At 35.6% G+C, this 23,093-nt stretch overlaps 2 protein-coding genes across 6 annotated transcripts in view; one reads left to right on the forward strand and one right to left on the reverse strand.

Annotated features, from left to right (window-relative positions):
• The window catches only part of LOC117103687 (zinc finger protein 771-like), a 19,866-nt gene extending 8,273 nt beyond the window's left edge, over window positions 1-11,593 (forward strand). For both annotated transcript variants that reach the window (XM_033244287.1, XM_033244288.1), the window contains exons 2-4: window positions 7,961-8,855; window positions 9,534-9,696; window positions 9,973-11,593. In XM_033244287.1, the coding sequence (XP_033100178.1) occupies window positions 7,961-8,855; window positions 9,534-9,696; window positions 9,973-10,128 (1,214 nt within the window). In that variant the 3' untranslated portion in view covers window positions 10,129-11,593. The remainder of the gene's footprint in view (window positions 1-7,960; window positions 8,856-9,533; window positions 9,697-9,972) is intronic.
• On the reverse strand, window positions 11,594-20,883 carry LOC117103688 (cytochrome b-245 light chain-like). Of its 4 annotated transcripts, none has more exons than XM_033244292.1 (8): window positions 20,663-20,883; window positions 16,741-16,854; window positions 15,096-15,117; window positions 15,051-15,062; window positions 13,937-14,011; window positions 13,597-13,683; window positions 12,599-12,843; window positions 11,594-12,488 (listed from the first exon to the last, which is right to left on the reverse strand). In XM_033244292.1, the coding sequence occupies exons 2-8, from the start codon at window positions 16,820-16,822 to the stop codon at window positions 12,235-12,237; spliced, it is 777 nt and encodes a 258-aa protein (XP_033100183.1). In that variant the 5' UTR covers window positions 16,823-16,854; window positions 20,663-20,883; the 3' UTR covers window positions 11,594-12,234. The 4 variants fall into 4 exon arrangements, with proteins under 4 accessions (XP_033100183.1, XP_033100181.1, XP_033100180.1 ...); XM_033244290.1 differs by adding an exon at window positions 19,899-20,030 and having other exon boundaries at window positions 15,051-15,117; window positions 20,663-20,880; XM_033244289.1 differs by having other exon boundaries at window positions 15,051-15,117; window positions 20,663-20,880.
• Between the last annotated feature and the right edge of the window lie 2,210 nt (window positions 20,884-23,093).

Genomic DNA, 23,093 nt, shown 5'->3' on the forward strand with positions numbered 1-23,093 from the left:
AGTTGTCCGACTCAAAATGCTAATGACTACGGTATCCTATTATGAAATCTCTCCCCCTTGTCCCACCAGGGGTTTTTCTCTGAGACCCTGACCGTGTACAGGTGGTCCGTGGGTTCGCACGCTTTTTCGGACCTCTACAATCAGCACTGTATTGGATAATCGTTCAAAGTTATTTGGTTTAGCCTGCTAAGTCTGAAACGGTTGGTACCACCTCCTTGATTATATCATAGAGATAATAAGATTTCTCCATGAATATAAGTCTCTTTGTGGTAATGATCTGGTGGATAGTCCCACTCTACAGGTGTTACAATGACAACAACTATATTTACCTGCTCCCCTAGGAAGTTTACATTTTATGAAACACATCAACAGCGTCAAGTTAAGCTTTAGCGTTACCGGTATTCGACAGGTGCTATTAAATCAGCAACCAAAAAAGCCCCGAAGTAAAGTTGTTAATTTGTGACCCATTTTGTGTGCATTTTATGCATGACGTCGAGTCGGTAGTCTATATAACTTCGACATTATATTAATCCGACTAGCTTAAGGAAAAAATGTTACAGTTAATCGTTATGTTAACAACTCTACAGGTGTGATATCTTGGTAGAATTGTGTTTACGAAACAAGATCTTTAGTTAGTTACCAGTGAAATGAGATAGGCCTAACGAAAGAAATATAAAAAATAAATACAAAAATTTATATGAATATTCTGACTGAAACTTTTTAATATTAATACGTCTCGACTAGTATGACCTATAAAATTAGATTGACCTAAGGAAAAGTTTATAAACTAAAGTAAAATGATATCTGAGTGTGATTAAAACACTGATTACATCAATACCTCAATCATTTGACGTGTTTTCCTTTATTCACAATTTATCGATACTTTTATAGATGAGATAATTAAAACGTGTCTGTTTAGACAAACCGATTATCACATTACAGAACGTGTCCGGTCAGTGTGTAACCCCATGCGCCGACGTACAAACGACGTGTGAACTGTCTTTTTTATATAGAAAAGCCACAGTTTAGCTGTGATTTTGTGTCCGCTTTGGTGTCTGATGGGGTCATCTTAAGGATGTTCATTAAGCATGGGAATCAACATAAATCCATTCACGTCGGCTGCAGATTAAACAGATTCGAATTTCAATGGCCTTGGTGAATGTACCTTTAGGTCACTAAAATCTATCTTGAAGTCTTCCACCTGTTGATAGCATTCCATCACAGTTAGCCCATTTTGGAAAAATCGTGTTTTCTTATTTAATACCCCTACGAACCATAGTGCACGCACTTGCTAGAGTCTATTTACCCCTCACTTGATATGCTAATTATATGATAGAGCAGAGCTACCTGTACCGAAACTGTTGAATATATATATCTAGGCTATGTGACTAAACGATTGTAAATTTAATTGAAATTATTTCAGTCCAAAATTTAAATATACCATTTGTTTAACTTTTGGACTAAATACGATTTCAAAGTTAAATCAAAAGTATGCACTGATTGTGAATTTTTTATGGATTTATTTTATTCATTGTGAAATAGGACAATTAATATAAGGCATATACCATAAAACACCACAATTTGAACAAAACAAATGTAAGATTGAAATGAAATCTAAAGAACATAATGAGTTTGTTTTCTCATAACGTGAACATAACCAGAAACTGTCGTTCACCTTTATTAAAACATAAGGTCCTCTATGTACATGGATGTACCGCTTAAAGTTAGGCCTAACGATACAGTAATCTTGGTTCTATTGTGAGAACTTGAAATCTGCATGACCAAATATGGTAATTTTCACTTTGAATTGGTATTGCTATTTTCATTAATTTACGTGATATACTAACCACCTAATTTTCCAACAAAAGTAAGATTGATTGAAATGTAATTGGAAATCCTAAACTCGAAAGCACACATGTTGCATTGCAAGACTGACAGGTTTCACATGTCAATATCCTACCGTATAGCTCCATGATCCCACTAAAGACCAATTAGAAGATTGTGCCGTATAATTTACCTTACCAATGTTTATACTTTATTTATAAAAACAGACTAATTGCGGCACAAATTAATTACCTCAATAAGTTGTTAGACCTTAAATAAAGATTATACAAAATCGAGTTACAATTTACTTACGCTAAATATAATATTCAATGGTGTAGGTCTACTGTATATTCAAATCACATTCATAAAATTTCAATATTTTCTTATAATCTCTCCTCATATTAAATGTATATAGGTGCTAGGCTATTTGTTAGTAAATAGATAATTATTTATATAAAATGCGATTCTGATTTGAGTTCTGATTATTATTTTATTATAATACTTATTTATCATATTCAGGTTATATACCGTATATATATATCTGTCTCTTATACACATCTAGATGTGTATAAGAGACAGATATAACTTCGACATTATCTTGTCGTTGTTTTCCCTTTCCACCAATTTGTAACATTTGTATTGTTTGTAATGGGAAAAAAGATGTGGAATTGATTAACTGATTATTTGTTTATTTTGTCCATTACGTAGGCATGAGATTTTTTGAGAAAATGTTCCAAATTGCAATTTTTTTAAAGAGCAATTTGAAATTTGAAAGTTATTATCTGGTGAAAATTAATTGATGGGCATTTTACATTTATTATGTATCGGATACATTTATTTTTAAATGCGTAGGCCTACACCAAATAGGGCCTACTTTTAAGAAATGGTAAATATGAAACTCCTGCAAATGTGCAGTATAGCCTTGTTCGAAGTAAAAGGGCCTATTGTAACATTACAAGCAACTTTGTTGACTAAATTAATGTGGATGCATAACAGGCTACGTAATGGGACATGTTACGAATGTATACATACGGTAATTTCCATCTGATGTTAAGTGATATCACAGCATGTGTGCCCTATCGCATGTAGTTCTAGCCGGCGTACAGACCAAAAAAAAAAAAAAAAAAAAAAAAAAACATGCAAACCAAATTACTGTACCTTAATGAAAGTAGTAGGCTTAGAGCCTTGGATATATGAATATACATACCTGGAGCTGAAGCAGGTTTTGGTGGTAGGGGTGCGTGAGAATCCATACCACGTCAGCGCCATCATGGTTGGGGTTGAAATGAGAACATTTTGAGAATATGGACCTTTAGATGCCTGGAAATTGCACTCTCATATACCTTACAAATCATACCGGTAATTCATATCAACAATAATACAACAATTATTTTTCTTAATACGATTTACAGGGGTTGCACCGTCTGAGCCCCCAACCCCGGCAACCACCCCAGCATTCATCACCTCGTATAGCCTATTTCTAGTCACGATGAAGCCATCAAACGACAAGGCTTAGACTTCCTGTATATTATTTTTATTATACATTATACAGTATTCCGAATCGAAAAGATGATTCAATGTTAAACATCCGTCTCTTACGTAAACATGCCTTCTTTAAACATTGTCGAACTTCTTGCAGAGAAAACAGATGTTTCTATGTTATTACCATATATAGACATGAGCAGCAAACATAGGACCTGTCGCACATAATCACATCCTACAGACTGGCACGCATAGGCCAAAATATGTGATGTGGTTGGTTTAATTTTGGGACAAGAAAATGTTTGTGGTTCATCCCCTTACTATTAAAAACAAAAACAAAAAAATAAAAAAAACCCTGTTGTATTTGGCGTTACAGATTCGATATCTGCAGCTAAGATAAGCCTAATGTATAACCATGTTAGGCCTATAACACAAGCGGCTCAAAGGTAGACCCTACTACAAAATTAATTTTTAAGCCTATTTTATTCCGATAGGCTACATTTCGCTGTATTACAATTAGGCCTAATCTGTTTTAAAATCTCTTGATTCCAAGAATATACATGAATACCGTACCAACTGGCCCGGCACACACCCGATGTATGATTCTTGATTTAAAAACAGTTCGGTTTAACTATAATGTAATTTGTTATTATGGAATTGAACATATAGTAGGCCATTAACAATAGGTCTATCTTTGATTTTGGGCGCCTGTTGATAACGTCAGGATGATGATGATGATGATGAAGAACTATTAACAGGGCTGACGCGATACCGGAACATGATGACAATACGATATGTCTTTGGTGATTTTGTTTTTTAATTTGTGATTGTAGATTCTACAACACTGCACTGTATTTGTGTGCCCTCAACAGTTATCTGATACACTATCGTATCTTCATATAAAATAACCCGTAAAAGTTTGCCCAGGCTCTGTGTTCTTTTTTGCCAATTTCAAGCTGCTGGTCTTGTTCTTATTTACACACTTTTCGAAGATGGAAAATTATAATACAGCAGTATAGCAGTATCTACTGTACTGTATTATAAAGGGTAACATAGTCCTATACACATTTTTTTTTTAAATAAAAACCAGTATAGGCCTACCATTTTATTGCTGGCATAGAGTAGTGTATTACTGTACTGTACTAGAGGGTATTAAGCCTATATTCACACTTACTGCACATAAAGAACAGATAACAATTTGTAGTGTTTTTTTTTTTTCTAAAAATACTATAACTTCATTTGACATTTTACCTCAGCTCTCAATTTGTAATCAACTTCAGCTTCAGTGTTTCTATAAAATGTGTTGTTATAAAAAAACATAGTGTAGTGCATTAATGGAGTAGTGTTGATATAACCTGTTATAACCTGATATAACCATTGATACCTTAATGTATTTCGCTTCATTGTTTGTGTGTTTCTAGTTTTTTTAATAATAGAAACGTCATTTGACATTATTATTCCTAGCCTCAATTTTTTCTTTTATTGTTCTTATTTTTAAGCATTGTCAGCCTTGGTGTGTTCTTGTTAATATAAAAAAGTGTAGTAATATATATAATCGCATAATTTAAGTTCACGCCTTCTTCATTGAAATAACAATGTACAGTATTACAGTGTTTGTCCGAGTTCTTAATGCTATTCTAATGTGTTCTTTAATACTTATACATTTCCTGACCACTTGTCTTTAACGAGAACGGCAATTTACAATTAACACCGCATCTGCCTTTCGACATCATTAGAACTTATCTCCAGCCCCATGACCTTGCCTTTCAATCGGACAGGTGATGGCTACCTCTCCTTAAAACGACATTCCACCATGTAGATCCAGGTTGATATTTTGCCTATTTCGCATAGCAGGAGCACCACTAAAACATGTACGGAGCCAAACTCTCCATCAACCACTAGGTTTGTGACCATATTTGGAAGTGAGTCGCACGCGAACAGATTACTCTCGGCACGAGAGTAAAGTGGTAGGCAGCAAACGCCGATAACACGCTCGCCTAGGCCAACAGGCTTGGTTGGAAATGTTAGACAACTGATAATGTATTTAGATAGATGCATACCGTATTCTCTATTAATTACCGGTATGAGATGATGTTTAAAGATGTTTAATATTAATGTTAATACATATTTTAATTCACAGAAAATTATCTAGTGGCTTTATATATTTTATTGCACAGGCTAAAACTTTGACGTGTCTTAAATTATAAAAATGACGATGATAGGCCTACACACTATATATTTGTACATCGATATTTCTTTAAGTCCTTCGACCTTTCTCATCATGAATCATTAGATTATTGAATACTGTAGGCTATAAACTTAAATCAGTAGTTCACGAATACGTTACTTAGCTGCAAGTTGTGGTCACTGCTATGCCTGAACACACACACACACACACACTACACACACACACACACACACACACACACACACACACACACACACACACACACACACACACACACACACACACACACACACACACACATAAAATAGTTTACTCGTAATTCAGCTAGGCCTAAATATTATTAATATGAACAGGCCTGGAACTAATGATTTACTTTAAATAATATTTTATTAATTGAATCCACTGAACTTCAAGATCATTTGAGTTTCATTTCAAATCCTTGGTAGGAGTTCGTATGTTCGTATGAGGCTGGGGAGGAGTTGTTTGTAATATAACTTTCAGGATCGAGCCCTACCTTCAGATTGTATGGCCGAGTAACTTTATCTCCAAAATCACACTTTCATCCACGCACAGTCAGGGCCTAGAAACACCGATTTTTAATACGGTCAATCAATGCTTTTGACGGAAAGAAAAAAAATCTGCCATACGCCTCTGATATTAATGCTAATGAAATATAATTCAACGTGATTATGAATTCATGTTTATACTGGTAAGAGGATGTTCATATTGTGTTCACAGTTGTATCCATGGCGTGCTCATATTAAATAGCAACTCACCAAGTTGTCTTCAACAGGTGCATAGCCAAGGGATATCCCGGCAGAAGAGCTATTCTTTGGATATTCATATGAGCTGTCATTAATATTGAAGCCCTGTAAACTAATTACAACATCTGTTGTTAGTTCAAAATCTCCTGCCTGCTTCTTTCACTATCGTATATAGTGTCTTCTGGCGCGAAATATTAACCCTGCAGCTAAGAAAGAGAATAATATATGTATTCATGAAAATAATAGTATAAATATGTAAATTTTCTTCTCTTTCTTTTAATTTTCTTTTCTTTTTTCATTATAATTATTAATGTTAATGAAACATTGTTAAAAATTGATAAATTGATAAAATTATATAGCATTTAAATGAGTTGATTAAGTTACCTCAAACGTTGAAACAACAGCGCCGCTTACGGTTCAACTTATTTGTACCGCAAGAATACGGTACAGAACACAATGTTTACTCGATCACCAATTTATCTTCACTTTGCTATCAATGCTATACCCGAAGAGAGGCGGTTGTGCTACTACAAGTATCGGAATGCTCGGCATTTTGAGTGTCGAATGTTATGGCATACGCTAAAATATTTTCTGACTCGTGTGTCTGATTTATGTGATCGTGGCTGAATTAGACAGGCAACACGCGCTCATCATATTTATTATCCTTCGACCAGCGTTTCATCGCCAAGTTCAGCCGACAAAAAGCTTTGGTTATCATTGCAAATGTACACGCAAAACACAGTCGGTGACGAATTGTCGACTCCCTTAAAATCATTTTAAACGTCAGACTGATCAGGAAACGTTCGATTTATATCAACAAATATAAAACGCTTCCGTCTGTTATTTCTCCCTTGAGGATAAATTCATATGTGTAACTACCATAAAGTACACATGAGGATGGCATGAGTAACGTTACCTATAATTGGGTTGACTAGGAACAGTTCCGGAACTATAGTAAAAAATATGAACTCGGCGGAAATCGCGCAATTTAACAATAAACTATAGAATTATTTCATTAATACACGTGTTTTTACCTCCATTTATCAATATTTATATGGTTTGCCCTCTTATTGTATTGTAATAATACAGAATACAAAATGCGAAATGCACAAAAACTTTATTTTAGTAACATTACGCGTCACCAAACAGTTTTTATTATTGTAAAATATCTTAAGATTTATTTAGTTTGCAATAAACTTTAATTAATATTTAGAACAACAATATTAATGTAAAGCCTTTAACCTTTTATTATCCCATTGATATTTGATCCAAGACTACCGTTTGATAGATCTACCATCAGGTATTCTACCTGTGATATATAATTATTAAATGAGGCGGCTTTCCACACCAAAGTTGACATCTTATTTAATCATAAATATTATAGGCCTATAGATAAGCACATTACGAACATTATGGTTTGTAAAATACATGATAGTTAACTTTGGTATGGCGATACACCCCCATTGGTAATAAATAAGCATGTACATTTTTGAAAAAAAAAACAAAAACGTATACGTAATGTTTTCCTCAAAAATGTATTATGATGATTTGTGGATGGGGAAAATACACGCGTAGGCGTGGTTGTCACAGCAACTTTGACGAAAGCAGGTTGTGGTTAAATTCAAGCGCTTTGATTGAGTGTTACTGTAGGCTACTTTGTCGTAGTCCATGTTGTAATCACGTGACCTTTTACATTTCACAGGCTATCCATCTGAAGCTACTCAGGTTTCTCCTGTACTGAACAAGAAAACCAACCAATCGTCAACCTCGTCATCAACTCAGACCAAGGCACGTCAATTGCAATTTCATGTCGTTGATCCACATGAACTTGTAGAAACTAAGAATCCGCGTGGTAGAGGGCGACCTCGTCGATCTCCGAAGAAGTTTTCCCCTGATGAACCAGAATCGTCAACCCGATCGGTGTCAAATAGGAAGAGACAAACAGTTGTAATAAATAATAGTCCTACTCATCATCATTACCAGCCGAATTCAACGTTTGAAATTCTTAATGGACAGAGTCTAAATCATTTCGCTAAACATATCGGCAATCAGTTTCGGCAACCGTCCTCACCTCCAGCCGGAAGTCAAGCAACTGACGTCCCACTCTTACAGTTTGGTTTATATGGCACTCGTTTCGAGACGGCCGTTACTACATGTGATTTGTCTCCCAACAAACCTACAGAAAATGCTGAGATTCCTTTTATATTCCCAGAGAACTGCTCCGAAATATCAACATCAAAAGATGGACAGACAGTTGTAAAAACACTAACGCAGTTGCAGAACGTAATCACACCTCACGAAGAGGATCATGGGAGAACGGATATAGTAGCGTATAATGAACATCTCGGTCTTGAAACCCTCAGCTCAGTAGCAATAGCCAAAAGTTTAGCAGACTCCAGTCTCCAAGCGTCAAATACGTGTAATAAAAAAGCTGTGAATTCACATGAATGCCCAGAATGCGGCAAACGGTATAGCACATCGAGTAACTTAGCAAGGCATCGCCAGACACATCGTAGTCTATCTGACCAGAAAGCAAAGAAGTGTCCACACTGTGAAAAGGTGTACGTTTCTATGCCAGCATTGAGCATGCACATAAGGTAAGCACTGTTCCTTTAAAAATTCTTTAAGAATTTTAATTCATGTTTCTTTAGCTATTTTTAAAAATTTTACACGTTGTTTTAAGCCGGTTACTCACTGTATGCGACGGCAACGCGCGACGAAGAACGCACGCGAAGACGCGGACCCAACGGATCGTCTTTTTAATGAGGATCCGTACAGATTGCCACTGACAATCAGCATACGGCGTTGCGTCGTCTGTCGCTCGCCGGAAGCGAATGTGGATTCGTCGTGCGACGGTCGACGACCGTCGTACGACGCAGTGAGTGTCCGGCTTTACCTTCTCGAACTTTTGTAATTGTAACTGTTACACGATCGAACAAGTGAGATATTTTGTACTTTATACTGTGTATTTATATGTTGTCTATATTTTTATCATGCTGTAAATTTTTGCAATTTCGAGAATAAATAAAGTTATGAATGAAATTAACAACCAAATAGGCCGTATGATTTAAAGTCTGAGTCTTTGTAAATTTTTATTTATTTATTACAAATTCGAGTAGATATATGACCAGGAGGGTGTCTAGTGATAACATGGGCCAACACATCAAGTAGTCATCTTCAAACTCTTAGATTTTGCCTCAGAGTCATCACCTATCAAATTTTAAACCTATTCTCACAATTACGTTAAACTCTTCGGTTGTCTCTGTTGTCCTCAGAACTCACAAGTTGGGATGCAAGTGCCAAATCTGTGGAAAGTGTTTCAGCAGGCCGTGGTTGTTGCAGGGTCACATACGCACACACACTGGAGAAAAACCTTTCCGTTGTCCAGAATGTGGCAAAGCTTTTGCCGACAAGTCCAATCTCAGAGCTCATAAGCAGGTAAACCAGTCAGCCCTGTTTCTTATTTTGCTGATTTTACTTACCTTAAATCTTTCCACATAATTTACTGAAGTTATTTTTATCAATCAATCAATCAATCAATCAATCAATCAATCAATCAGTCAATCAATCAATCAATCAATTAATCAATCAATTAATTAATTAATCAATCGCAGAAATTCCACAACAGACCAATGTATTGATTGCTGTGCTCATATCATAGGCCATTATAGGTACATAGTAGTTTTAACATGACTATTCATTTTATCTTTGCAGACGCATTCAAACGTGAAGCCGTATATCTGCAAGAAGTGCAATAAAGCTTTTGCTTTAAAAAGCTACCTTTACAAGCATGTAGAAACAGCTTGCATTCGAGACGTAGACGCGCGCTTGTATGAGAACGTAGCAATGGCAACGGCACAAGTTAGTTGATCGGCCCATCAAGAAACACAATACAATCCCAGTAAAAAGAAAGGTTAAATTTCTAATAAATAAATAAATGAATAACAGTATCTATAATAAATTTGGGAAACTTTATTGTCTTTCATTGTTATTTATGCTAGAATCACCAATCATTTACTTCGTAATATTAAACAAATTGCTCCATCTAGCGCCCCTCACTTTGCGTGCCCAAATAAGATCCTCAAAATGATACCCCTCTACGTCACTGTTATTAACACTGTTAAATTAGACATGTTTCATTTGTTTGAGTCAATTGATTTTTTTTATTACAAATCTCATTTTACTTCAAAATCGTAATTATATAGAAGCCTTTCACACTAGATAATAGGCAGTTTTCGCCGCACGACGTTAACCTTAACTTTAACGTTAGTACCCAACATACAGCGCGATAGCTCCGCCCCTTTTGTAAAGAAATCGAAATACGCATGTGCAGACCCGTAACAAACGTACGTCGAGCACGTAAAATCCGCAACGCAAGATGAATACATTATGACGTCATCCGTTAACGTTAAGGTTAACGTCGTGCGGCGAAAACTGCCTAATACAATAGTGAAAGCTGTAACGTATATGTTGTTAATTGTACAATAATTATGTTTGTGTGTTTGCTGTGAATCGTTTTACCAAATTTTTTGATGTAGGAATCATTTTGTCTATCGATATTAGATTCCATTGTTCTCTTAATTTATTTGAAATATTTCAACTTAGTATTGTGAATTTTAGTTGCAATTGATCATCTTAGGTGAAATAAGTAGGGAATTTTGTGCATATTTTGTTATAGTAACAACAATATTCTAGAGAGTTTAGGTTAATCAAATGTGTTCATCAATCAATGCTGTAGCCAGGATTTTCAAACCGGGGATAATAATCATGGTGGCTCCACTTAACGCATTGAAATTTAAAGAGTGTGAACCCATTTTCCTAAACGTGGAGCCAATATACGCATAATATGAGAACTCTGTATTAATTTTTCAAATTTTTCATTTTGTGCATAAAACAGCATAATTTAGACCTATTTTTAAAAATGTGGACTCATTCTTTACATAATAATGTGGACCCAATAGAAACATTCTGCGAGGCTGTCCCAATTGTCCCAATAGCTGGCTACGGCATTGTCAGCAATACTATCATAGGGACTACCTTGCTGTTTGGATTAATGCTGTTTTGGTAATGGATTAAGTATTGATACTGTATCAACTTTGCAACAACTCAGATATGCGTGTTAAAACTATAATTTTAGTGAGTGTACCGCTCTGAGACCTTCAAACAATGTATAAGTGCTGCGGTCTATATTCGGTCATTTACGGTAGGCCTAATTTTGCTGAGCTTTCTTATAAAAAAGGCCTAATTTTTAAAGGTTTATGTAATATATGGATTTTACCTGTAGTTAAGCTTGAATATTTGATACACTGATTGATAATAAAAGACAGTAAACAGATTAAAGACATTTTCTTTTATTTTGTTTTGTCATCCTTTCTGGTGGCGTTTAGATGTCAGGTTTTTGCTCATCCGTTTGGTTTCTCCACCCGGGCCGGTCATCTACTTCTTTACACAACTCTCTCCTTATTATAGTTATGAAATAGCATTTCAATACATCTTTCAAACAGACCAGGTTCCTCGTACAAGGCATATTCCCAATTTACTCCAAGCTCCTGTGTATCCCTTATAGTAAAATGCAGTAAACTTTCTTCGCTTCTATACAGTAAGTGTTCACATCTGAAGATGTATTATTGGTTCAGTATTATTATTTATCAGAATCATTCTCTATACCTCGTCTTTTTAAAATTTGTAGTCCTTTATTCAGTCGGTTTCATCCAAATACTGTACCAACCATAGCTAGACCCTAGGCCTAAAAACCTTTACTCAATATTCAAGCAAGCAAGCTTAAATTTCCTGGCAGTGAAGGTAAATTCACACACAACGGGGTTGGACATTTCCTATCCGAGGATACAAGAAATTCTTCAGGAGTGGAGAAATTTTATTCAGAAATCGAATGGAAAATTTCCTCACGGGATAATTCCTATTTTCTGCAGCAATGAAATATCAATTAGTCCTGTAGGCCTACATTAAATCTCACTATCATAGGTTACTGGTTACTCCGGCACCCTCAGACCTATTGCTTTCCATATCAAATCCATGATTAAGATAGCCATTATTACGTTTATTAAATGGAATATCTGTTAAGTATATGTTCTCAATGTTCTTTGACATTGAATTATCTCCCATAGGCCTATTTGCCACACTTTCAAAGTGATGGACATGGTTGTCATTGTTTTCGCTTTCGTCTCTTGAAACAGTCAAGATGATATTGGGTTTAACAATATTCTTTGCATCTGTGGAGAAAAGATAAAACATACTACGGTACGTAATTTCCATAATTCTGTACAGACAGGCCTAATTTAAAATTATTCTGTAATGATATACTGTCTGTCATGAGTCTTACCATGTGGATCCTTTAGCACTGGCGAATTTGAGTCATTGGTAGTTATGTAGTGTTTTAGCCTAGGCGGTGGGTGTTTAGGCGCCCGGATCGTGCTCTTCCTTTTCCATTTCTCTTTCCTTGGTAAAGCTCCAGGCGATTTGCGTGTTTCATGCCGAAGAGCGGAGATGAAATATAACAGGGAGGCGAAAAGAAGTGATACACCGCCCGTCAGTGTAGGCAGACATCCTCCACACGGCAAACACAAACTACGTACAAGAAATATAAATTCTAATTTGCAAAGATAGACATTTTAAATATTCAATATTAAGCAATTATTGTAAAGTCTAGACCACTTGGAAATTAATGAGCCGAAGGAGTCAAGTGGCTGAAAACAAAATTTGAAGGCAGTAATAGCTCCAAGGGGTTAATATTTATAAATTATTGTCCAAAATAACTTTACAATAGCTGCTTTATTAAAGTTATCACATTTACACCTATATAATCTAGCCTAGGATATTTAAGAGACAACAGGTTCTTTATGTCGGATAGATTGAAATGCTGACATTCAATAAGTTATCAGTTTTAACTAAAAACTAGAACGATTTCAAAATGAGTAATTAAAAGAATTATTATATTTTTGAAGCTTTTATCTACAATATTTTGAGAGGAAGCACATAATTTTTAAATTATTAGACCTATCAAATGATCGTGTTAAAAGGGAATTAAAATCAATGATTATAACCACAGATAAATATTATAAAACTGAACGAATGAACCAATCAGAGGAAAAACCTAAGAAGGGATAAAATTATTGTTTTATACGTACAGTTATGGTTACAGATTGCTCATTTTATTTATAGATTTCATTTCAGAATTTATTCTCATAGGCCTACATGTGAAGGTTACTTCACTAAATGATAAAATCCCAGTACATTTTGGCATGTTATTGTCAATAAAGTCATCTTGAATTTAATTCTTTTTTACAAATTACGGAAATATTTATTAGATCAAAGACATACAGGAGATAAACCACAGCGCGAACACCGTAACTGTCGAAAAATATTCCACTGATGATGGAGACAAATGGCTCGAAAAAATCTTGACCTCTGAAAAAAATACATTATGGTTGTTATTACAACGATAAACATCTTGGCTTATAAAATTCCTCTTATATTTTTAGATTATAACATCCTATTATTGGCGACTTTTGTCGCTGTCGCATTTTATGATTACATTATAGAAGACGAATACTTTCAAACTGTTATCCTTCAATTATTACTGTTTCCAATGAAATAGTTTTTACACGAAATATTCAAAATAATTTTTATTCTGAATTGCTAAAATAATTACTGGTCTTACCTTCTTCGTATACAAACAGAATCTTCTCGATATCCGCGTGGATATTCATAAATAGTAATAAAGCAACCGATGAATCTAAACATACTGATAAGGAATCAAGCATAGGCCTAATAATTATTTAAAGCAACTTCCCAGTCGACTAAACTGGTGTTAGCCACTAAGTGTGCGCAGAACCATGGAAGTCTCTTGGTCTCCTGTTCAATTCCCTTTCGCTATTTTCCTTGTATTTCAGTTGGAGGACCGAATGCAAGTTTATATACAGCACAGTGGATGTTTAAACTGTTGGCCCCGTGTGCATTGTGGCCTATGTGCACGTTAATCACAGTATTGTGCACTCTTCTGTAAAGAGTATGGGATTGTCTCATAGTGCACTAGTGCACTGTCCAACCACGACCAGAAGGATCCCACTGAAATTAAATCTTCTTCAGACTTTCGTGGGCTATCTTTGGTGTTCACACCGAATAAATCCATCCATCTGTATAATAGTATACTACTATTTTCAAGCTTTGAAGGCACTGATTGATAAAAGTAGCCGAAAAGCCGTTATTTCCAGAAAAAAAAAAGAAACTTCTGAAGTTCTGCACGGGCTGAAGGCAAGTTCGGAAAGAATATTGTATCTATTTTACAACAGCGACTGAAATAACTTGATGAAAATAACAATCGTCAAGTCATATCTCATTTAAGATATATTTGGATTGAACTTTAAGTCACCGGTCCCTTTTTATATAAAGGCTATGTACACAAATATATTCTATCATAATCAGGTACATTATTTACCTAGTGTTCTGATGAAATATTCACTTCCTGGTTTCCATGCCTCTTTAGATGTCACACTATCACAACATGTGATTTGATGAAAATGATAATGATCAATGATAATAATGATGATGAGGAGGATAGTGATTATGATGGTGATGTTGATAGTAATGTTGATGGCGATGACGATGACGATGACAATGAAGATTGTGATCATGTTGGTGATGAAAATAATAATAATAATAATAATAATAATAATAATAGTAATAATAATAATAATAATAATAATTTTGAAAATAATAATAATAAAACAATGATTAATAATATTAGATATTCTTATCGTTGAAACAAAGGATACATAGCATACACACTGCAAATCCAACCTGAGAAATTGAAAAGTCCAACAATTCCTCCAATCAAAATAACTGAAAACCAAACAATGATAATAATTTAGTGTCATAATTCGTTATGGAAATACATCCATTATAAATCACACTGGGCTTAACAAAACAATAATAAATCTAAATGTACACAGCCTATAGGCTGTAAAGTGTTTACACTAACACTTAAAACATATTACATTACTTTTTATAAACAACTTAACTGCCGTATAGCTTAATTTAAGCAGTCGATTGACCAGAGGATATTTGCATAAAAGGGGTTTTGTGTAAATAGATAATCTAATTTAATAAACTTGGTATTCACAAGGCGGATATCATTAGGAAAAAGGAATTACTATGGCTTATGTTTGTTTTTTTTCCCTTGGTTGTTACCAGCCGACCAGAACGGCTTAAACTTATATAATGGTTCAATGGGAGGCTTTCGTTCGTTCATATTGAATTAATCACCAGGGCTTTATAACATAGCTACATAATCTATTACGTATTATCAATGACTTTTAATATTTCATTCCCGACTTCTTTTTTTTTTGACAAATATGTCACTGTCTTTTACAGTGGAATCCAGGAATTCGAAATAAAGGGGGCCCAAGTAGGGACTTTCGCAGATAGAGGATCCACCCACCTCAGCCCCACCATGGTTGGGGCAGAGGAACGGTAAGCAAAATTATGATTATGGCCATAATCAGATACGGCACTCTCAGACTCAGAATTTGAATATAATTTATTCCCTCTATTTTTTTTATAATTTTGAAAAGTTTAGCGGGTGGGGGGGGGGGGGCGTGACCAGAGGATATTTGCATAAAAGGGGTTTTGTGTAAATAGATAATCTAATTTAATAAACTTGGTATTCACAAGGCGGATATCATTAGGAAAAAGGAATTACTATGGCTTATGTTTGTTTTTTTTCCCTTGGTTGTTACCAGCCGACCAGAACGGCTTAAACTTATATAATGGTTCAATGGGAGGCTTTCGTTCGTTCATATTGAATTAATCACCAGGGCTTTATAACATAGCTAAATAATCTATTTCGTATTATCAATGACTTTTAATATTTAATTCCCAACTTTTTTTTTGACAAATATGTCACTGTCTTTTACAGTGGAATCCAGGAATTCGAAATAAAGGGGGCCCAGGTAGGGACTTTTGCAGATAGAGGGTCCACCCACTTCAGCCCCACCATGGTTGGGGCAGAGGTGGGGCAGAGGTACGGTAAGCAAAATTATGATTATGGCCATAATCAGAAATGGCACTCTCAGACTCAGAATTCGAATATAATTTTTTCCCTCTATTTTTTTTATAATTTTGAAAAGTTTAGGGGGAGGGGGGCAGGCCGCCACTCTCTTTCACACATATTGTAAAAACCTGACAGTCGTCGGAAGCCTTTTTTCGGTGAAAACTTTAACTGTGTATTAAGCCATGTAGTATAAAGGCAAATAATAAAACCAAATAAGTAGGTTTTATTCATTAGTGAATAACTTTTTATTTCTTGTGTTTTTCAACTTTGTACGGCGCTTTGGTCTTTGGAAAAGCGGTTAATGTGTCCTGTAATAATATTAATAAACAGTATTACATCAAACATCTGCGTCAGTCATAAAAGCTGTCATCAATTGAAAAGATGTTAAAATAATACTGAGAGGATGTACTCACCTACACCACTAACTAGCGCATGCTCATTAGCCCACATGGCATATTCTGTTCTTCTGAGGTTAACATTCTTTGCATCAGTCATGTTGACTGTCTTTGATGAAACATAAAATTTAACTGCGAAAATGAAATATACCATTTGCTGTTAACTTCCAACTAAGTATAATTATGTAATCTTAATTATGGGACTACTTGCTTGTCTAACTTCTGTGTGTCTTGGCGTTTGTTATTTTAGTAACAGATTTTAAAGCAGCTGAGTCTGTCAATCAATCTGTAATTCATTCATTCAATTAATCAACCAATCAATAAATAAATCAATCAATCAATCGAGTAATCAATTAATCAATCAACAAGTTTATCAACCAGAGCCGTATCTAGGGGAGGACGCGGGGGGAAGGACGCGCGTTCCCCAGTCACACCACCCTAAAAAAAAATCACGAACAAGTAGTTCAAAATCACCTAAAATCACCATATTTTGCGAATTAGCGCCCCTCAACTGATCATCGAGCCGCCTCCCCCTTCTTCACCTTCGCACCCCATCACCCCCCTCCCATTTCCAGACCTCTAGATACGACACTGCTATTAACCAACCAACCAAACAATCTCTCAGTTAATCAGTATCATTTTGTACACATCAATGGACATTTCTAGATACGAAAATGCGAAATTCGGAGGTTGTGCTCCCTTAACATAACTTAAATATTAACTTATCTACACAGCTTAGCTCAGTCGGCTAATCTGTTGGTGGCCACTGTGTATACGCTGAACCGTGGAGATCTCTAGGTCCCTGGTTCAATTCCCATTGCTGCTCCTTTCCTTGTGTTCAGCTGAAGGGTTGAAATACAAGTTACAATAGCGCACCGCATTTCGGATGAGACGTTTGCATCTAAGTGCATTTATGGCCCATAAGAACGCAGTACGCGCTTCGGAAAAGAGTAGGGAATTGTCTGCCGGTGTAGGCCTACCGCCCAATCACCACCAGAAGGACCCCATTGGAAATAAGTCTTCTTCTAGACTTTCGTGGGCTATCCTTGGTGTTTACACCGAATAAATCCAATCCAATCCAAAGCACTTGACCACATATTAACTGGTAGCGAATTTTCTGTACCGTAGCTCTGATTATGAAGAACGTTTCTTGGTGTGAGGGTCGATAATGAGGATGATCACATTATTTACCAACTGCCGCTTTTGATCTTGAAAAAGACGTCAATTAAATGGACCTTTCCTCTAAGCCTTGCTCCTTGGATATTGTTGCTAAGGTCCCACAAAAACGACAGTGTAAAAGCATACGCAAATACGTGCGTATCACTGACCCTGTTCTGATTGGTCAGCTACGGAGAGCTCTATTTTCATCAACTTGCTATCACTTTCTAATATAAGTGCATGAAAACAACTTGTACGCATATTTCATTAAATATTTCGGTTTTTCAAATCCTGCGATCTCAAATGGCATAATTAGGCCTATATCATGTGAAAAGAAGTCTGTAAATTGTACATAATTATTAGGATACCTCATGTAGGCCAGCTGTCTCTTTTACTCCTGTTCCCCATGAGTTGTTCTATAGGTCAAACCTCTTGACCAACACTTGCAAACTTGCTATCTTTTAGACCGTATTATCTAACTGGCCTACTGATTTGCTGACTCGGTATTCAGTAATTTCAGATTCATTGTCTATCAATTAATATGTATTTTCTATATCTGCACGGTAACCTTCAATTTTATTCAATTATTTATTGTCGCCGTCATGAGGTATTATCCTTTTAAAAACCATTCATACAGAGGTGTTTATACAACAAAAGACATGATAACAAAATAAATCAACCTAAAAGTATGCACAAAAACCCATAGACAGTAAAGTATTATTGGATATTGAATTCCTGAAAGCTGTACAAATTAAAAGGTCAGAGGATAAAAGAAGAAATGAAAACGACGAGATATTTGACCATTAATGAGAAACAAAAAATACATCATAGGCCTAAATATCTGAGCGCAGGAGATAAAGGCAATGTGGGAATGTAGTGTTGTAATAACCTTAAAAATTTTGATTAGTTTTAAAAGTAATAATGTGGAAATGGATAAAAGTGTCATGATATTTAATGTGACAGTAGGGAGCACAGCAATGTTTCAGCCGATTTCGGCCAAACTGCAACAGAGGCGCACGCGACGGAATGTTTTCAACACAATACCGTACACTTCCACTGACAATCGGCAGACAAAGTTGCGTAGTGAAGCCTTAACACAGACCGGAGATGGATGTTTGGCCACCGGCCGGTGACTGATGCCAGTGATGACTTTCTTTTTTTTTCTTCATATTTTACCTTCAGAAAAAAAAAAGGGGGGGGGGGGGGGGGGGCGCCCCGCGCCACATAAATCCGCCTCTGAAATAAAAGGTTTTCACACTCTTACACACTCATGGTTCATTCTCCTTTTTGTGACATTAGCCGTTCCATTCTTACGTACCGTAGGCCTACACGGGGCAGTTTCCGTTGTTGAACTGATCATAGAGCCTATCCACTCCAATTCATAAGCCTCGAAGCCTCATAAGCCTTATAGAATATCATTGCAACAGGTCTCACATGAGCGGGCCTTACAGGGTGCATGATTATGATGTCTGAAAAGAGGCTCCGGTGAGATCTTTGTGCTAAAAGGGATATTTTCCCTAGAGTTTTTGAACGTTAGTAAAGTTTTAGGGCACTAATTAACCGAGGCCTCAAAATTGTTGGTAATTTTCAAACTGGCCGCCGTCCAAAACATTGCGAGTTAAGTTAGTGCTTTCGACAAAGTCACGTAAATTCTGGGTTACAAACACCGGCAATTCACAATACCAAACAACCGTAGACTGGACACATTACTAGAACAATTGCTAGGTTCCATCCACAACAGCTCTGCAAACAACCTTACGTCTATGTTAAACGTTTTTCTTAGCTAAATCCTTAACTTTCTTCCTTTAGTTTAGTTATGGTTCTACTGTTATACTTTTGCGACTTTTCATAATTGTTGATACCGAATCTGCAAATATTAGGTTAAGGTTAATCAGATTTAGCACAAAATTCCACAGAATTATATCAACCTGCATATAATACGAAGCAGATAATAGTACCATAACCGACAAAAACGTTATAATAATCTAATTAACAAGCTATCGTGAATTTGTGCTTACTTTACTCCTCTCTATTCCTTTACCAAACCAAGGAAATCACGAACCACGGTATCCTACCGGTATGCCGAATCCGTTACGTTTGCCTCAATCCCTTGTCATATTGAAATGGTGTATTAGGAGAGTAGAATAACACTGAAATAATATGGTTAAGATCAATATAACAACACAACCATTTGAATTGCTACGTTAATAATCCATAATTGGTATTGATCTTTTCGGCGATAGCACTGTGGGTTGGCATTGCGTTGGGGGTCAGTTTTATTAATGAGCACGTTATGTATTTAACATTCCTAAACGAAATTGAAGGTCTAGGTGTAACAGGGCCTATAATAGGCCTACTTTTTCAATTTAAAAGTATATTCACAGGGTGCTCGTCATCCTTGTATTGGCACCCTTGCATTGCAAATTGTATTAGCAAATCAATAAAGCTTACTTGCATTAGGCCGAAATTGTTATTATGCGACTCAAACTTTAGCAAAAACGTTCGTTGATCAAATTCTCAATCCATCTCCAGATAGTGACGGCACAAAAATGAAGGTTGTATAAAAAAATGGCAATGATGGAGAATTGCGGACATGAATGGGTACCGTAGTACCGTATAACTCCACAGTTTAAGGCACAAACAGAAAATGCTCTGTCTTCGTATGATTTTAGCATAAGATGGAAAGTGCTAGCCCGAGAAGATAGAATATACAGATACGTTGAGGCGCAGACTGACCAATAGTAAATAAATACAAATTGTAATTTAAATAAAATAACCGTACCTTAATTCAGTCCACTTGTTCACTCCTAATTCGCTCCAGATGCCCTGTAACTCACATTCAACCAGCATTTAAATATTCTCTCTGAATGTAGCCTATGAGAGCCTTTAATTTTCAATGCGAACTTGGCTTTCACTGATCTTCTTGAACTTTTGCTAGGCCTACTCATTCGCTATTGTATCAAGTACTTTTGTTAACGTTATACGTCCTTGATTGATTCGCGGCATATAATCCCAGATTTGTTGTGATTGAATATTTTTTGTATATATTCATGGAATTAAATTTAATTATTTACTGCCACATGAGCTATTACAGTCTTTGTCTGCTAAAAATAATCATATAACGTAGGCTTACATTATCTACCGTTTAATCAAGAATAAGGTACCGTACAACAAAAGAAATGAAACCAAATATAAAACACAAAACCATTAAAAACACACCGTAGACAATTTGCAATTGATGGGTTTGGGATTAGGCAGAAGTAGGCAGAAAAAGTAGGCCGAAAAAGAATTGAAGATTAAAGTTCGACATGACGAGAAGAAAGACCTTGTGTCAAGAAGATCTCAACAACGTTCACTTCGGATCCAAACCAAAGTACGGGCCGCGTTTTCGAAGCGCAGAACCCTCTGCAGCGTCCTTATTCTTACATATACTGATTCCATTTTCTGATCGCCTCCGTAGGTTTTCGATCCGAAAATTAACAATTGAGAAAATAAACCTTAAAAAGTAGAATAAAATTACTTTTTTTTAATTTATACACAGATAAAGAAAAAAAAAAAGGTTTTCATTGATCTACAAATGTTCATTGTTAAATTTCTTGTTGGAAACAACCCACCTGTTGTTACAACAGTCTTAAACAAATTCCAAGTTGTGATTGGATATTCTAGCCTAAACTATAATTATCTATACACACATTAACATCCCATTCAGAATTAGGAATTCGTTTAAGACTGATGTAACAAATAGCTATTAACTGTATGTATTTTAAATTAAAAGCAATCTTTCCTGAATGGAGGATTTATACAACATGATAGATTGGACTGAGAATATGAGGACCTAGGCCTACTTGGAGTTATAGCATTTCTTGTAAACGGTAGTGTTCCTAGTATTATATACCGGTTGTTGTTAACGAATATACCCTCGGTGCTACCTGTTAATAAAAGGTATTTCTGTTGGGTATTCCCCGAACTCCTCAAAATCTCCGAGAGCCTGGATTAGGAATAGAAAGCGGTCGACTCTTCTTAACAATGCATTGAATAACGGCATGACTAGGGAAACATAAAATTATTTGAGAAAACCTTTAAAAAAAATATTGGCGTTCATTAGTGTATTCCTAAACAAATTAAAAGGGATTTTTCAAATCTAGATTGATCCTGTTTTATCTGTTCCATTCTCACGTAACAGTAATAATAATAGGCCATAGCCATGGTCTAAACTGAAACTTTTACCGCACACAAAAGGTACACGATTGTTTCATTGTAATAAAACCAAGTGCACTTCCGAGTTCCAAACCAAATTCCAAAATAACGGCATGACCTGGGAAAAATAAAATTATTTGAGAAAACCGCAAAAAATTATTGTATTCCTAAACAAATTAAAATGAGTTATTTAAAATCTAGATTGATCCTGTTTTATCTGTTTCATTCTCACTTAACATCTAACTTAACATTCTCAATAATAGGCCATAGCCATGGTCTAAACTTTTACCTCACACAAAAGGTACACGACTGTTTCATTGACACAGGTGTAATAAAACCATTATTAATAATTATCCCAAGTGCAGTTCCGAGTTCCGAACCAAATTCCGAAAGGAGTTTGCTTGTGCCAGATAGAGGACATTATTATTAGATTCTATATATGCCTACCAAATAGTCATTTTAATTGCGAAGTATATGCCTTTAAAAGGTGAAGTTGGGTTACGGATAATCGCGTTGCTTGGAAAATCCTTGCACTTTGATGTTGTTGGCTAAACCTCACCAATACCTCCGCAATTGTGTATATTTTTACCAGTTCAAAGCTTTATTCATGATAATTTCATAATTTTCATAAACTTGCTGTCGACATTAATACTGTACTCTTGGAATTGTTTTCTAGCAATTTGCATCTATTGTTCAGGATTCCTTGATTCCTCTCTTTTCACAATATAAAGGAGTCCTACAAATATGTCTATATCGCTCGATGGTTTAGCAATGAAATAGGCCTATTGAACTTATAGATGAGTTAATCATGTTATTTTGTACATAGTATCTACATGATGAATATAATAGAAGCGTCCTCTTGTTTAAGGCAGTTTTTAAACAGTTTAAATGCCAATAAGCATTTAAAACTTTGAATCTTACAGTATTCAATGAATCATTCCTGATGATAGGTACTGTCTTTTAAAACTTCCTGAGGGCGCTTCAATAATTCTACCATGGAGGATTCCTCCATTCTA

Source organism: Anneissia japonica, unplaced genomic scaffold (genome assembly GCF_011630105.1).
Source record: "Anneissia japonica isolate Jap-2015-1 unplaced genomic scaffold, ASM1163010v1 scaffold288058_len748972_cov163, whole genome shotgun sequence".
In the NCBI taxonomy this organism is placed as follows: Eukaryota; Metazoa; Echinodermata; class Crinoidea; order Comatulida; family Comatulidae; genus Anneissia; species Anneissia japonica.

Coding starts and splice junctions, on each gene's coding strand:
- LOC117103688 (XM_033244289.1), bottom strand. CDS start 16,822: ATGACTGATGCAAAGAATGTTAACCTCAGAAGAACAGAATATGCCATG. Junction 14,012..15,050: donor ATTTGCAGTGTGTATGCTAT/GTATCCTTTGTT, acceptor CAGTATGTTTAG/ATTCATCGGTTGCTTTATTA. Junction 12,844..13,596: donor CGCGCTGTGGTTTATCTCCT/GTATGTCTTTGA, acceptor TCTTGTACGTAG/TTTGTGTTTGCCGTGTGGAG.